Here is an 18,507-nt window from a genome sequence, read left to right as displayed (position 1 = left end):
TGCATTATATTGATTCAGCATCCCTAATCTGAAACATTGGAAATCCAAAATACTCTAATAAGCATTTCCTCTGAGTGTTATGTCCGCTCTCAAAATGGCTGTTGTCAGAGTTGCTAGTGGCAATAGTTGAAAAAAAAGAAAATACATTAAAAAGTTTGAGATTTTGGAGAATTTCAGATTAGGGATGCTCAACCTGAACCTGGCATAAACAGTCATTCTATAATGAATAAAGAAATAAATAACTCATCTTATGTGTACCTAAGAGCAAAGCCTCAAAGTATTCAAACAAAAAAATGATCAAACTATAAGAAGAAATGAACAAATCTACAAATTCCACAATGATAGTGGAAGACTTAACTCACCTCTCTGTAATGACAGAACAAGCAGACTAAGAAAAATTACATGTAGATTTGAAAGTGTAGTTAAACAAACTTTATCTTAGAGACACACTCTGCATTCAACCATTACAAATGCAACTCCCTTGAAAGCATATGTAGAACACTTACAAAAACAGACCACTGAGCCACAAAATAAGAGTTAACAAATACATTTCCCAAAGAACTGACTTTCAACAGAGTATTTTCTGACAACTAAAATGGGGTGAGAGAACTTAATCCTTAACGCAATAAAAAGCATCTGCAAAAAATCCACAAACACCATACTTAGTAATAAAATGCCAGCAACAATCCTTTAAAATCTGAAACAAAGCAAAGCCCACTCTACTTATATTTAACACTGTATTGATAAAGATGCTCAGCAGGTTACTGACAGAAAATTAATAATCAGAAAAGAGCCAAATCAGTCTGTTCCTAGGAACATTTGTTAAGACAATCTAATTAGATCAAGAAAATACAGCAACATCATTTAAATGTAAGATTAATATACAAATGCCAATTACCATTTCCATGTACCAACAAAGCATTAGAAAATGCAATGTTTTAAGAGACACCATTTAGTGACATACGTACAGTTATTCACTAAAGCATTGTCTGAAAGAGATGAAGATTAGAAAACCAAAATACCCAGTAATGCAGCACTTGCTGACTTTATGGTATATTCTACAATAGATAACATGTGCCAAAAGAAGAAAATAGCTGTTTACCACAAAGAAAGACATGAAAGATATTTTTACTGGTTGAAAACAGTAGGATATAAAATAGTACATGGATTTTTCCACTGTTTTTAAAAATTATTTTTGTAAATCCAGAGGGGAAATCAAATGGATATTTATTTGCTCGCGTAAAATGTTTTTTGGGAAGAATACCTACAAAGCTGGCAAAAGAGTGGTCAGGGTACAAGGGAGGCTTTTCACTATATGTCCTTTTATACATTCAAAATTTTGAACCATGTAAATGCATAATTAAAAAATTTTTTTATCTTACAAAATGTAAAAGCACTATTTATAATGGCAACAAAAATAGAGGATACCCAGGAAAAAAAAATGTAAAAAATATTGGAAATATTATAAATTAAGTTGATGCATTTGAAATAAAAATCCAACAATTTTTTATGAAATTAAAAACTGTTTTCTAAAATTGACATGAAAAAGTAAAGGGTCAAGAAAACACAAGGCAGCTCAAAGAAGCTAAAGGACCCTCAACACAAATATGAAGCTGAAATACTGACCAAGGATTGACTAACAGACCAATGGAAAGAATAAAAGTGATCAAAGTTCTGCAGCAGTGTTTGGGGAGAGGGGAGAAAAGCAGGTGGAGGTAAAGAGAGGTTGTGATAATTAAGTCTCAGCAGTTTGGAAATAGTTACAATATATTTAAGTCATTTGGGTGATGGCAAATACTTTTTATGAAAAGAAAAATGGCTCAAGATAATGACATGTGGCAGTTTGACAGGGTCTGAAGCAAGTACAAATACTGAAGAATACACAAATCAGTCATTTCTGATGCCAACAATTTTGAAAACCCACCACTTTAATTCCACTTTAATTTAATGAACATTTTATCATATTTATACCTATTTAAAAGAAAGTAACTTCCTTGTGATTCTACTTTTTTGTCTGATAGTTATTTTCTTAGTGTTCTACATTAATCAAGATGACAGGCATGACTGGATATAATTGGGGGGGTCTAGCTCAAGCTCCATTTACCTTCTGCTATTTTAACTAGTAATTCCAATTAGGAATTTATAAGGAAGACTATAAATTCAATTAATTAAAAATTACTGTGACAAAATGATAACGAATGTAAGAAACAACATATTAGAAATCTTAGGAGATGTTATACTTTCTATATAAGATATAGTTCATTGACAAGTCAAAAACCTTACCCTTTTCAGGTAACTCAGGAACTCTCCCCCTACTTCTGCCCATTCGGTCATTTCTAATTTCACTTCGAGACTCATTTCTGGACTCATTCCTTATTTCAGTACGAGAACTTTCTTCTCTCAAATGGTTTCGGCCATAACTCCGGGATTCTTCTGGATATGCATCCTCCTTTCGATGAGTATCTCGACCTTCACGGTCCCTGTAGTCATGGGCATCACGAGTGGACCGAGAATCTCTGGGATCACGGCTCTCTTTGGTATCTCTGCTATAATCCCTCATCTCTCTTGAGTCCCGAATGTCTCTGGAGTCTCTTAGTTCCCTTCGGTCCCTAGTATCTCTGGCATCTCTCCGATCCCGACCATCTCGAGGTTCTCTGTCATCTCTGTGGTCTCTAGAAGAGCTCTGATCCTGTTCATACTCTCGTTCTTCTCTTGAGTCCTTTTCTCTGTCTCGTTTGCCCCTAGTATCTATAATGCAATTTTGGAAATCGACTGTAATTGCCTTTACAAAGTTTCAGGAAACTAGACAACATATTTAATACAGAACTTTAAAAATTTTATTACAATGACAATTCATGTTCTTTGCAAAAAATAAGAAGCTAAAATCCCAAAGATAATTAACACTTGATAACAATGTTCTTCATTAGATAAACTCTGAACATGAATTTCCTCTGCCCCGACTTACCTATACTTACAGATCCTAAACAACTGAAACAAATAATTTGATCTCCTATCATTGATGGCTTACTTTTTAGAAACCACTTTTAAATACAAAGACACTTCAGTTACTTGAATCTTTTCTGTCAACTATTAAGCTAGGTTAAACTAGACTGTATGTGACCTCCTCAAATGTACTTAAGTACTTGAGGGTAGCCTATGGTGAGTAAGCTAGCTGGTTAAGTGATACTGTTATTCACTCTCTTTTCCTGCACTGTTTAATGGTATAACACTCATGTGTGCAAGTCTTTAAAGCTTTCTTAGAGCACTTTCTAGCTGGGTGTGGTGGCATGTACCTACAGTGCCAGCTACTTGGGAGGCTGAGGTAGGAGGATCGCTTGAATCCAGGAATTTGAGTTCAGCCTGAGCAACATAGTAAGATGAGACTTTTTCTCTTTAAAACGAACAAACAAAAAAGCGTTTCATAGAAAAAAAAATACTTTCACTTTTTAAAAGCTGGACTGAACGACACTGACTATCTGTAAAAACCATGTCATTTTATAATAAAGAAATAGAGACCCAAAACTTAAATGGCTTAGTCAATCCCATAATTTGGAAAGATTAGAAACCACTCTTTACATATATTTAGAAAGGGCATAAACTGATTATAACAAATCTGATATGAAGCCAAAGAATTAACAAAAAAAAAAAGAAAGAGATGAGAGCTATTAAACAGGCTTTATTGCCAGGTAACAATAAAATCTCAGCCTGAATAGGGAGTAGCAAATCCGAAGTTAACTTAATTCTCAGGGATACAGAAAGGAAAACCACTTTGCTCACTTCTTTATTATGACCTAGAAATTTGACGAGTTGGTTTGCAATGACCTTCTGCAATTCCCCCCAGCCTTCACTCCTTTATCAAAACACTTCTGATGCTTTCCAACTATGCTCCCTGATTTGTTGCTTTTCTTCCCTTCACTTCGTTTTCAAAAGACATTAACTCAGCAATTGAAATGGATGCTCTAAGGATCAGATGGCCAAAAATTTCCAGAACTTGAGAGTACTTACTCAGCAGAATATCTTTTATTATTATTATTATTTTTGAGCTGGAATCTTGCACTGTTGCCCAGGCTGGAGTAGGGTGGTGCAATCTCAGCTCAATGCAACCTCTGCCTCCCAGGTTCAAGCAATTCTCCTGCCTCAGCCACCCGAGTAGCTGGGACTACAGGCGCATGCCACCATGCCCAGCTAATTTTTTTGCATTTTTTAGTAGGTACGGGGTCTCACTGTATTAGCCAGGATGGTCTCGATCTCCTGACCTCATGATCCGCCCACCTTGGCCTTCCAAACTGTTGGGATTACAGGCATGAGACACTGTGCCCGGCTAGAACATCTTAACTAAAGAAAGCACCAGTTTAGCATAGCTGTAAATACCAACTGGTATATACCTAATAGCTTACATTCCCATGTTGTTAAGCATCTCCTATTGCCCTCAAGAATTCTAGTCTGTGTGTTACAGAAGACTTAACATAGCAAAGTCCTCCTCCATTTCTTATTACAACAATGAAGCTGGATATCCAATTTTTCAATTAAAAAAATCAAAGTAAAGTACACACCTTCCCTCCTTTCATGACGTCGATCATGAGACTGTGAAGTTCGTTCATGATCATGTCTCCCTTTCTCTCGCATTGGAGAGCGATGCCTTGGAGGACTCTGCTTTCTCTGAGGAGACGACAAAGAATGTGAAGGATAAGGGGAGGCAGAGCGTCGTAAAGGTGGAGTTAGTGTCCGCTGATAAGATGGTGAAGGAGTTCTTTTTCGACGAGGAGAAGGAGAATGTCTTTGAATAGATGATCCTGATTGTGAGGAAGATGAGTGATGTCTAGAAGATATAGGAGAATGATGCTGTCCTGCTGGCGAAGTAGACCTACAAGGAAAAACAGTAACAATAAAACATGTATTCCAGAACTTCATTTCTAGCCAAAGGAAAATCTTTAAAAACAAAAAAGTGAATGTAAAAGTATAGCTAATAACTCCAGGATAAATTTTAATTCACGATGCTGTAAAATTATAAGTAAGTCACTTTTTAAAGACGTGACTTAACTTTAAGTCAACCAGAAGCAACAGTTCAAGCACAGATACGTGGTGCTTTTCTCCCAGGCTTTAGTGCCAAAGTACACTGCATTTTCCAACATACACCATCTACCCTAACTTAAAGTATGGAATTCACTCTGATAATCTGACAGTGTGAACAAGTACTTGGAGGGAGAAAACCCACAAACTATGGCAAAACATACTACTGAGATCTAGATAGAAAGTGGCTGTGAGAATGCCTGTAAATTCATGGCTATGGGAAAAGGGGAGCTAGCATCAGCTAAGGCAAACAAAAAGTCCACGTTGCTCGGGTTGACATTTAGGACGATGAAAGAATCCTAGAGTTAAGGAAAGGATAACAAAATATATACTGTCTTTAACTTAAGTAATCTGCCTTCACTGTGGGCAGCACAAACTGAGAGTTAGTTCATAGTTCGTGGTTCAACTAACGCCTCCTCTATTCCTTGCAAATCATTTTCTTTCACTGCTACCAGAGAAACAACACATAACCTCATGAAACAGATGTGATCATTAAGTGCATCTGAATCACTCCTAGAGTCTATTATGCCTGGGTCTTGTCCACACTTTTGTGCAATAACTAAGAAGCAGCAGCAAATAATGTTTAAAAAACATTCTAGACATGCCTAGAGAAATATATTCCTCAAAGCAATCATCTCAAGAGCTAAAAGCTTATTCAAAAAAATTCTGACTTTTTTGGTCAAAGCACTTCTGTAATTATCTTCAGTGTCTATGATAAATATTATTTTAGTATGTACAATGATGGCACAAATCATTACTAATTCTAAACCAGTTTCTCAACCCTAGCACTAGTGACGTTTTGTACTGGGTAACTCTTTGGAGGAAGGGGAGTGTCTTGCACAAGACATATAGGATGTTTAACAGCATCCCTGGCCTTAACACACTAGATGCCAGTAGCAGCTCTCCCATTCCAAGGTATGACAATAAAAAATTACTCCAGACATTGACAAATGTCCTCTACCAGGCAAAATCACCTCCAGTTGAAAACCACTACCTTAAACTATGTTGTTTATAAATGATGCTTTAGTAAACCTTCCATCAAAAAAAGGTTTCAATCTATAAACTACTTATAGTTTATAGTTATTTATATCCTACTACTCAAGGTCATGGCCAAGGTCTGATTTTTCACAAAAAAATTTATAACTTCTGGCATAAATGGGTTAACGGGGTCATGGAATATCTGGCTAAACGTTATTTCTGGGCACATCTGTGAGGGATTCCTAAAAGAGTCTGGCATTTGAATCAGTAAACTGAGTAAGTCAGGAAACCGATCTAATATATTAGGAAGAATTTGCAGAAAAGAATTTAGGCAAATAAAAATACCTTTGGGTAACAATTGACTGAAATAAAAAGTCTGCTAACTAGAACACTACACTCACCTAAACATCAAGTTTTCTGTGACTTGATTAAAGCTTTATGCTTTTAATAAAATAGTGATTTCTTTCTAACATAAAAAGGTAAGCCATAAGCCACTAAAATTTAATTGACTCTAAATAGAAATTTATTAACTTAACAGATAACATGAGTGGAAATACTCAATGGGTCTTAGTCAAATTTGGAAAACCATTTATGATCAATGCCCATTTAAATGCATCCTACTGAACAGAAAAATCACTGCAAGAGTAAAAATTAGAGTCAGTATTTTCTGGTGCTTTTCAATTTCAATTTCAGCTTCATTAGGTTCTAGCAAATTTTTTTATTTTTTATTTTTTGGGGGACAAGGTCTCGCTTTGTCACCCAGGCTAGAGTATAGTGGCATGATCACGGCTCACTGCACTCTTGGCTTCCTGGGCTCAAGTGATCCTCCTGCCTCAGCCTCCTGAGCAGCTGGGACTACAGGCACATGCCACCACACTCAGCTAACTTGTTTTATTTTTATAGAGATGAGGTCTCACTATGCTGCCCTGGTTGCTCTTGAACACCTGGGTTCAAGCAATCATCCTGCCTTAGCCTCTTTAAAGTGCTAGGATTATAGGCATGAGCCACCATGCTTGACAGTTCTCGTCAATTTAAAAAACTAAAGAGTGGTTCTTCACTGAACTGATATTTTGGTTACTTCTGAGTTTATTTCTGGGGTATACTTAAAATTGTTTCAAGAATGTCTACAATAGCCTTGAGTTATTAGTTCATAAAACTTAAAAAGATAAAACAGTTAATATATACTATCTTTAAAAAACACATTAGGATCCAATCATGTTTCTATTTAACTTGATGTCTATAGCATGGAAGAAAAAACTTCAAACTTAGGATAATCAAGCTATCATATTAAGGTCAGAACACTAATGTGTTGTCAAATAATGGCTTCAACTTTTTAACCATATTTTCTTCTTACTCAACCTTCACCTATGTCCATTCTGCACATATAAAAGGTATGATTCTAAGTAACGAAACTGTCTTGAAATCTGGTGAAAATTAACAGTACTTTGGCTACAGAGTATTACAGAGCTATAGTAAAGTACATTTCCACTTAGAATAGAAGTAACTTCAGATTAATTAGTCGTATGATTTATAATTGGCTGGTTTCTTATCTGAGGAAAAAAATAAGTTAAATTTGAAATTCAAATAAAGAAAAAAAGAAAGTTTATTTAATGAAGAGACGCTTAATACCTTAAAACAAAAATCTGTATAATGTAAGCAAGAGCACTGTGATTTATTGTATACAGGGAAAGTTGATCTTTAGTCTGACTAGATTCCAATAAAACACTTTTTAGTGCTGCTATAATTAGGACATGATGTGGTGTGGAATGAGAATATTCAGGGTATATTTCATTGTGGAAAAAATGTGAAAATTAAGAAATTTAAAAATAAAAACTCCTCTCATTCAAGATGCAAGTAATTTCACCTGCAAACTAATAGGCTTACCCCAGACTTACTTAAAAATATTAACACCAATTTTTCTCTCAAAAAATGGTTTCTATTTCTCAAATATGAAAATATGCTTACATAATGCAACTAACATTCCTATTTTAACCTTTAAAATCATGGAAAATGTATACATTTTCAAAAACCAAAGGTAATATGGGCACTACCAAAATCAACTCTGTTTTCAGTGATAAAATACAATACAACATAATACACATTTCACAAGTAGAAACATTTAGGTTCTATTACTTTACATACGAAGTTTATACTTATTAAATCACTTTAATTCACTCAACAAATATTAAGTGAGCACATACTAACCTCCAAGTATTATTTTTGGCAATGAGGATACAGAAATGAAAAGAACAAAATCACTAACATGGTAACAGTAATGACATTAATAATAGCAAGTAACATATATTGCTACTACGTGCATGACAGTATTTTAAGTGCCTGTCATATATTAACTCACTTAATCTTTATGACAATCTAATAAGGTAATTGAATGCGATGGTTAACTTTATGTGTCAATCCATTTATGCCTAGTGTTCCATTATTGGAACACTAAGCTTGTGGGAGTTATTTATATCCTACTGCTCAAGGTCATGGCCAAGGTTTGATTTTTCACAAAAAAATTTGCAACTTCTGGCATAAATGGGTTAACTGGGTCATCGAATGCCCAGCTATCTGGCTAAACGTTATTTCTGGGCACATCTGTGAGGGCTTCCTAAAACAGCATGGCATTTGAATCAGTAAACTGAGTAAAGCAGATGGCCCTGATCAATGTGTGTATCATCCCATCTACTGAGGGCCTGAACAGAACAAAGAGGTGAAGGAAGGTTACATTCTCTGTTTGCCTGACTGCTTGAGCTGAATGTTGATCTGCCCTTGCTTATTAGGTCTTATACGCTGACTGGAGTCAGCTTTTTACCTCTCACGCTTCTGAATTACACCACCAGCTTTCCTGGGTCTCCAGCTTGTAGTCAGATCATAGGGCTTTACAGCCTCCATAATTGCATGAGCCAATTCCTTAAGTAAATCTCATTCTAGACATATCTTCTATTGGTTCAGTTTCTCTGGAAAACCTTGACTAACACCTTGAGGGAGGACTGGAAACCAGTCTCTCTAGTAACAGAGTCTATGGCCTAGGGAGCAAACCAACAATGACAAAGCAAGACAATTTCTGCTAATTAATGTAACAAAGTTTATACAAAAGGACAACAAAACAGAACTGTTAGGTCCAAACAACCACAAAAAGTATGTGCTTTTTATTCTTAGAGCTTAAAAACAATCTACAAGTGTGTGGCAGGAATACCAGCTATTTGTCTTTTTCTAACCCTTGATCACAAAACACAAAAAGTACGTCAGAACACAAAAAGTACACAAAAACACAAAAAGTACACAAAAACACAAAAAGTACACAAAAAGTACACAAAAACACAAAAGTACACAAAAACACAAAAAGTACACAAAAAGTACACAAAACACAAAAAGTACACAAAAACACAAAAAGTACACAAAAACACAAAAAGTACGTCAAAACACAAAAAGTACTTTAGGTTGCTTGGTAAGGAAAGGACCTTTACTGGAGGATATATTTGAGCCAAGTGCTGAAGATCTGAGGGAAGAGCTTTAGGATCAATAAGCACAAAGGAGGCAGGAGGGATCTTGATGTATAAGAATAGAAAGAAGCCAAGTGGAACCACAATTTATGAGAGAATAGAGTCTCATGAGAGAATCAGAAAGCAGTCAGAGCCAGATATGGGCCACAGGTCATGGTAAAAGTCTGGATTTTATTCTAAGCATGAGAGAAAGCACTGGAGAGTGTTAGGCAGGTAAGTGCCATTTAAAATATAACAAGATCTTACTTGTCTAAATAAATCTGTAAGATGAAAAAAGAAAATGCTTCTGTGTGATTTATTTTACACCTAGTAGCCTGCTATTCTTTTGCAGCAGGGTAAATACTCCCTGGAAAGTGAATCATTTCTAACTGAACAATCTTACAGAACTAGAAAGACCCTTGTCTGTGGGAATCTTTTAAAAGATCACTCCTCCATAAATACACAATGATACTTGTGACACAGATTAGATTTAAAAAAAAAAAAAAAAAAAAAAACCTCATACAAGTTCTAGATAACACAAGAAAATCTTCACTAAAGTACTAATAATTTTGTTCAGATTTCATTTTTGCATGCACAAATGCAGTATGGTTGGCTCCTGAACAACACCGGGTCACACTAACGTGAGTTTTCTTCTGCCTCTGCCAGCCTTGAGACAGCAAGAACAACCCCTCCTTTTGGCACTTCTCCGAGCCTCCTCAAAGGGATGATCTTTATAATGACCCACTTTTATGTAATGAATAGTACATATATTTTCTCTTCCTTATGATTTTCTTAACATTTTCTTTTCTCTAGCTTACTTTGTAATAAGAATACAGTATATAACACAAGTAACGTACAAAATATGTGTTAATCAAATGTTTATGTTATCAGTAAAGTTTCCAGTTAACAGTGGGCTACTAGTAGTTAAGATTGGGGGGAGTCAAAAGTTATACAAGGATTTTTAACTGTACAGGGGGTTGATCTCCCGACCCCTTCATTGTTCAAGGGTCAACTGTAATTTCAAGTTTCAATTAAAGAATAAAATATGTTAAAGATAACCCTTAAATTAACCCATCCTTTAATGCTATTCAAATCCAGAATAATTTAACAACTAATACTTTTATGAAGCACAGTTCAAGATAAGAGCCTTACATAGACTTAGTCAACAACATGGCTTGAACTAAAAACTGTACCTACCAATGTGATCAAGGGTTAGAAAAGGACAAATAGCTGGTATTCCTGCCACACACATGTGGATGGTTTTTAAGCTCCCAGAGTAACAGCATCAATATTTAAAATACAATAAAACCCAAATACAACACACACTGGCATAAGACAACTGGCTCCTTCTGCTTGGTGGAACCAGTTGAAGTTACTACTTTCTGCTGAGGATAGGGTAGGGTGGCAAGAATATGAAGCAGAGGACCAAACCAGGCCAAGAAACAGCAGGCAATCCAGTTTTGGAAGAGGAAGGTGCAGAAGTCCCCGATCTGCATTTCCCAGACATAATACCTTCCCAGATCAGGCCACTGGGTGCCAAAGAAGAGAGATTTCTGAAATCACTGCCAATGGCCTGGAAGTCCCATCTAGTCACAGAAGCCAAAATTCTTCCCATGGTCATTTAACTACCAGTGGAAAAAAAAAAAATGCAACAACCTGGCACCAAACCACAGCCAGATTAGGATGGATTTTGACAGTGCAGGTGGGGGCTATTTTATTAATGTCATTATAACACAGCCCTACGTTCTTTACAGAATTGACTCCATACCAGCTGCTACTAAAAACCTCTCTGAAAATACTTGAGAACAGCCTTCCTCAAGTCTCCGATTTCGCAAAGCATGTTGGACAAAAGCTAAAAGTACAATTATTTAGGGTCATAATCTCTTTCTAGATATGAGTTTCTCTTCCGAATTCAACAAATTTTCCCAACATCATACCTACTGAAGAGAGTCCAAGCCTTGGTTAATTTCACTACATGTGAAAGGCTTCTTTTTTATAAAACCATTGTGAATGAATTGTTTTGATGTTTATAAAATGATTTCATTCTTAACATAAGCCTTTCATAAGCTTAGTGTGCAATATAATCATGTTTGGCTATATTACAAACCCCACATATTTGGAAACACTATTTCACACACATACACCCACACCCTACCACATTAGTCTACTTGTACTAGCAAAGCTTTTGGAAATATTTTTGCTCAATGCTGCAATACCAGCTTTAGAACAGGTACTCAAGTAACTGTTGGATGAATAAATGAATTAGCACTTTTACTTCAGCACACCTCCTCTTAGTAAGCTTTCTGAGGCCTCACCAGAAGCAGATGCTGGAGCCATGTATGTACAGCCTGCAGAACCATGAGCCAATTCAACTTCTTTTCTTTATAAGTTACCTTGTCCCAGGTATTTCTTTATAGCAATACAAGAACAACCTGATACAACTACTATCAAGTAATAAGCAGATTTCTACATTCAGGTAATTGTGTTGGAATGATTTTTTTTAATTAGCTATGCTCTGAGTACTATTTTCTCATTTGGCCACAAAGTCCTACAACCTAGCATTATGATTAAAATATATCACCTGTCAGTACAATCATACTGAAACCAAAATATCTGGCAGAATGAGCTACATGCAATTGTCAGATGATTTTTCTGATTATTACCCAAGAAGATTTTGTGTTTAAACCCTTGTTCCTAAAATACTACTAAAGTATTACTTTCCTGATTTGGCATGGGAAAGTATACAGAATACATACTAATATAAATGAGTACACTTATAAAAGCAAGTATTACAGATCTACCAAAAGATCATCATAAATATTCAATTTAGGATTATCTAGACATAATAGGTTAGGAATATTAACACAGAGTATTCCCTTCAAAAATTATCTTTCTGACTAAATACCTAAAATAAACTTAATTTCCCTTTGATTTACATCTCTTCTAAACAATTTACAGGAAAAAAGAATGAGTTTAGTTTGTTGGGTTCCCACCACAGTAGGCCCCGCTTACCTTTTCTTTTGTTTTCCCTGGTCAATCATAGTCCAAATATACTAATGGAAACTTCCAGAAATAAACAATTCATATGTTTTAAACTGCACACACTTCTAAGTGGCACAGAGAAATCTCCTGTTGTTCCACTCTATCCCAACCTGGACATGAATCATCCCTTTGTCCGGTAACCACACGCTGTATGCACTTGCTCACTGATCACTTTGTAGCCATCTCAGTTATCAGATTGACTTGCAGTTTGGCAACAACAGTAATTATGCATTTCGAGTAACCCTTATTTTACTTCATAATGGCCCCAAGTGCAAAGAGGAGTGATGCTGGCAATTTGAATATGCCAAAAAAAAAAAAAAAAAAAAAAAGCCATAAAGTACTTCCTTTGAGTTCTTAGGAAGAAAAACTGTATGCTGAGGTTGCAAAAATCTACAATAAGGAATATTCTATACATGAAATTATGAATAAAGAAAAAGAAATTCATGCATCGTATATACAAGGTTCAGCACTATCTGCCATTTCTGGCATCTACTGAGGGTCTTGGAATGTATTCCCTGAGAATAAGGGGGGTAGAAATAGTATTTAACTATTCTCTGTAAAGAGTAGGTCATGGAAAGTTTATTTTAAAAAAATATTATGGGAAATTGCCATATTTTCTGAAAGCAGAATAATAAATCCATAAGACTTTTTCTCTGCATAAATGACTAGTACTCAGGTTTTCATCAACATTGCATAAATAAATCAAAGCTGAGTAAAGTTGGAAGACACTGATATTCATTTAAGAGCTGAAGTCTTCAAATTATTCAATTAAAAATCAACCACATGACAGAATTTTGTATTAAACTTACAAATACTCTGGGATCAACCGCTTATATCCAATAAGCCTAGTGGGTCATACTCGAAGGGGGGCCAAAAAAAAAAAAAAACCAAAGCCAAAACCCACATATTTGGAAACACTATTTTACAAACACACACAGACACACACACACACACATACCCCATCACTATATTACTTCTACTTGTACTGTCGGATGAATGAATTCGCAATTTTACTTAAGCACAACACCTCCTAGTAAACAAAACACCACTAATATGCCCATTATAACATTCAAAGTGTTTTTAAGGGGCATTTTTTTCCAAAAGGAATTTAGACACTAAAATTTAATTACATTCCTTATCAATCTGAAGACAGTGACAAAGATACTGTTTAGTTTTAAAATTAATACAGGTACACCTCAGAAACGTAGGTTTGCTTCCCACAATAAAGCAAATATCACAGTAAAGTGAGCCACACAAATGTTTTGGTTTCCTAGTGTACACACAAGTTATGTTTACACTATACTGTAGTCTTTTAAGTGTACAATGGATTTATATCTAAAAAAGTACAGGCCGGGAGCAGTGGCTCACACCTGTCAGCACTTTGGGAGTCCGAGATGGGTGGATCACTAGGTCAGGAAATCAAGATCATCCCGGCTAACACGGTGAAACTCCACCTCTACTAAAAATACAAAAAAAATTAGCCAGGCGCGGTGGCAGGTGCCTGTAGTCCCAGCTATTCAGGAGGCTGAGGCAGGAGAATGGCATGAATCTGGGAGACGGAGCTTGCAGTGAGCTAAGATCACGCCACTGCACTCCAGCCTGGGTGAGAGAAAGAGACTCCATCTCAAAAAAAAAAAAAAAAAAAAAGAAAGTACATAACTTAATTTTTAAAATACTTTATTTTAAAAAATGCTAACAATCATCTAAGACTTCAGAGAGTTGTTACCATTTTGTGGGTAAGGGTACTATCTTGATGCTGATGGCTGTTGACTGATGAGGGTGGAGGCTGCAAAAGGCTGAGAAGGCTGTGGCAATTTCTTAAAATAAGACGATGATGAATTTTGTCACACCAATTGACTCCTCCTTTCAGAAAAGATTTATCTGTAGCATGTGATGCTGTTTGCTAGCATTTTACCCACAGTAGAATTTTCAAAACTGGAGTCAGCTGGGCATGGTGGCTCAAGCCTATAACTACGTTTTGGGAGGCTGAGGCAGGAGGATTACTTGAGCCCAGGAGTTCGAGATCAGTCTGGACAACATAGGGAGATCTCATCTCTACAAAAAAATTTTAAAAATTAGCTGAGTGTGGCGATGCATGCCTGTAAGCCCAGCTACTTGGGAGGTTGAGGTGGGAGGATCACTTGACCACTTGATGGGAGGCAGAGGCTATAGTGAGCTGAGATGGCGCCAGTGAACTTAAGCCTGGGTAATAGCCAGACACAGCGAGCTGAGATTGCGCCGGTGCACTTAAGCCTGGGTAACAGCGAGAACAAAAACAAAAAACAGCACATACATACACAAAAAACAAACCTGGTGCTCTCAAACCCTGCTGCTGCTTTGTCAACAAAGTTTATGTGACACTCTAAATTATTTGGTGTCACTGTCATTTAAAACATGTTTCTAGCATCTTCACCAGGAGTAGATTCCATCTCAAGAAACCACTTTCTTTGTTCATCCATATGAAGCAACTCCTCATCCGTTCAAGTCTGATTTGAGATTGCAGCAATTCAGTTACATCTTCAGGATCTACTTTTAATTCTAGTTTTCTTGCTATTTCCACCACATTTGCAGTTACTTCTTTCAATAAAGTCTTGAACCTCTCAAAGTCATCCATGAAAGTTGTAATTGACTTCTTCTAACTCCTGTAAATATTAATATTTTGACCTCCTCCCGTGAATGACAAATGTTCTTAATGGCATCTTGAATAGTAAATCCTTTCCATAAAGTTTTCAATTTGCTTTGCCCAGCCCCATCAGGGGAATCACTATCCATGGCAGCTGTGGCCTTATAAAATGTATTTTTAAAATAAGACTTAAAAGTAAAAATTAGTCTTTGATCCATGGGCTGTAGGGTGCCTTTTGTCTTGGCAGGCATGAAACTATTACTCTCTTCTTACATCTTCGTCAGAGCTCCTGTGTAAAGAGGCACATCACAAACAAGCAGTAGTATTCTGAAAGGAATCTTTTTTTCTGAGCAATAGGTCTCAATAGTGGGCTCAAAATATTTAGTTAAACCATGCTGTACACAGATGTGCTGTCATCCACGCTTGTTGTTCCACTTAAGAGCACAGGCAGAGTAGATTTAGCATAGTTCTTTAAAATCCTAGGATTTTCAGGATGGTAAATGACCACTGGCTTCACCTTAAAACCCCTAGCTGCAGTAGCCCCGAATGAGAGTCAGCCTGTCCTTCGGAGCTTTGAAGCCAGGCATTGACTTCTCCTCTCTAGCTGTGAACATCTTAGATGGCATCTTCTTCCAATAAGGCTGTATCAACTACAATGAAAATTTGTTTAGTGTGGTCAACATCAATTATCTTATCTAGATCTTCTGGATAACTTGCCACTGCTTCTTCATCAGTATGTGCTGCTTCATCTTGCACTTTTGAGCTATGGAGATGGCTTCATTTGTTAAATGTCATGAAGTAACCTCTGATAACTTCAAACTTTTTTTCCTGCAGCTTCCTTACCTCTTTCAGCCTCGAAAGAATTAAACAGAGTTAGGACCTTGCTCTGGATTAGACTCTGGCTTAAAGGAATGTTGTGGCAGATTTCAATTGTGGCTGCTTTGATCTTTTATCCAGCCCACTCAAACTTCCTCCACATCAGCAATATGGCTGTTTTGCTTTCTTCTCATTCATATGTTCATTGGAGTAGCACTTTAAATTTCCTTCAAGAACTTTACCTTTGCATTCACAACTTAGCTGACTGTCACAAGAGGTCTAGCTTGCCACCTAAGTTTTCAATATGCCTTCCTCACTAAGCTTAATCACTTCTAGCTCTTGATTTAAAGTAAGAGACTCTTCCTTTTTACTTGAACACTTAGAGGCCACTACATGTAGGGTTATTAGTTTCCTAATTTCAATAACATCTCAGGCAACTGAGAGGGAATCATTGTGTGTCAGGGAATAGAGAGGCCCAAGGAGATGGTGAGAGACAGGGGACTAGCCAGTCAGTAGGGCAGTCAGAACACACACATTTGCAGATAAAGTTCACTGTTTTATACGGGTGCAGTTCATGATGCCTCAAAACAATTACAATGGTAATGTTGACAATTACTGATCACAGTCCACCATAACAGATATAATAATGATGAAAAGGCTTGAAATATTTCAAGAATTACAGAGATACAAAGTGAACACATTATTAGAAAAGTGGCACTGATAGGCTTGTTTAATTCAGGGATGCCATAAACCTTCCATCTGTAAAAATACACAACATCTGCGAGGTTCAATAAAATTGGTGCACCTGTAATTTCTTTAGACAGAGTAATAGAGACAAATGAAAATAACAGCCCCACCTAAGAACCTTGGTAATTAAATTAACTCTTCCTAAACCAAAATGTCTTTTTCCAACCTTGTCACATACGACTGTAGAACTCCAGTGCGTGCAGATCAGCTATTTATATAATCTTCCAGTATCCCTAGCTCTGTTGTTTCATGTCTTTAGAAGAAAACAAAACAAAACAAAACACCAAGTTCAGATTTGTCTACATACTAAGTAACAGGTGAGTCCTATGCATACCATTTAGGGATAACCCAGGGAGAAAAACTGGAAAATAAAGGATCAGCCTGTGTAATATTCAAGTCCTCATAATACAAATGTTTTTACCATTTAAATGATAAACTACCTAGGAATAGGTGTTAAGAACCATCTCTCAGAGACTTCTTAGTCAAAATACCAAAATAAAAGTACAAAGAACCATTAGGGAAAACCAAAGGCTTTACTGATAGAATGTCAATCACCAAAAACATTTACATGTACTTTTCACAAACACACCTGCTGGATTGAGTAAAATATAGAGTATAGTTTAAAAAAACATACTTAAGAACTGTGAAGGCTCTAGTTAACCGTTCTCTTGCATGCCGAGAAAAACAATTAACAGAGTGGAAGAAAAAAGCAACATATGGAATAGGAAAAAATATTTTAAAATCTTATCTCTGATAAGGGTTTAATATCCAGAATATATAACAAACTCCTAGAACTTAACAGAAAAAAAACCAAATAACCCAATTAAAAAATGGGCAAAGAATTGGAAAGACATTTCTCCAAAGATGATATACAAATGGCCGACAAGCACATGAAAGGATGTTCAACATGACTAATCATCAGAGAAATACCAATCAAAACCTCAATGGGATAACACCTCACCTCAATGAGATAAACACACCTATTTGAATAGCGACTATAAAACAAACAAAAACAGAAAATAAGTGTCGGTGAAGGTATGGAGAAATTGGAACACTTGTGTACTGTTGGGAATGTACAACAGTGCAACTGCCATGGAAAACAGTATGGAGGTTTCTCAAAAAATTAAAAATAGAATTATCATATGATTCAGCAACTCTGCTTCTGGGTATATATACAAAAGAACTGAAAGCAGGGTCTCAAAGGGATTATTTACATATTCATTCTCATAGCAGCACTATCAACAATAGCCAGGATGTCAAAGAACCCAAGCATCCATCAAATGGATGAATGGATAAATAAAATGTGGCATATACATACAATGAAATATTATTCAGCCTTAAAAAGGATGGAAATCCTGTCACATGCCACAGCAAGAAGGAACCCCGAGGACATTCTGCTAAGTGAAATAAGCCTCTCAAAAAAGACAAACACTATGATTCCACTTATATGAGGTATCTGAAGCAGTTAAATTCACAGAAACAAAATAGGATGACAGTTACCAGGAGCTGGAAAAAGGTGAAAAGGGGGAGTTACTTTTTGATACATACAGAGTTTCAGATTTGCAAAATAAAAAAGTTCTGGAGAATTGTTTCACAATGTAAAAATACTTAACACTAGTAAACTATAAACTTTAAAATGATGAAGATGGTACATTTTATGTTTTTTTACCACAGTAAAAAAATTCAAATATAAATTGTAAAAGTTAACGCTTACTGAATTATCCATGACTCATAATAGATATTATG

At 36.1% G+C, this 18,507-nt stretch overlaps 1 protein-coding gene across 1 annotated transcript in view; it reads right to left on the bottom strand.

The window, feature by feature from the left end:
* The window catches only part of ZC3H13 (zinc finger CCCH-type containing 13), an 89,200-nt gene that overhangs the window by 19,565 nt on the left and 51,128 nt on the right, over positions 1-18,507 (bottom strand). Inside the window, exons 8-9 of the mRNA XM_011974641.1 lie at positions 4,554-4,929; positions 2,284-2,748 (exon numbers count right to left, since the gene is read on the bottom strand). Of these exons, the coding sequence (XP_011830031.1) occupies positions 2,284-2,748; positions 4,554-4,929 (841 nt within the window). The remainder of the gene's footprint in view (positions 1-2,283; positions 2,749-4,553; positions 4,930-18,507) is intronic.

Source organism: Mandrillus leucophaeus, unplaced genomic scaffold (genome assembly GCF_000951045.1).
Source record: "Mandrillus leucophaeus isolate KB7577 unplaced genomic scaffold, Mleu.le_1.0 Scaffold147, whole genome shotgun sequence".
Classification (NCBI taxonomy): Eukaryota; Metazoa; Chordata; class Mammalia; order Primates; family Cercopithecidae; genus Mandrillus; species Mandrillus leucophaeus.
Note: the sequence above shows the minus strand (reverse complement) of the source record. Positions and strands in the feature narration are given on the sequence as shown.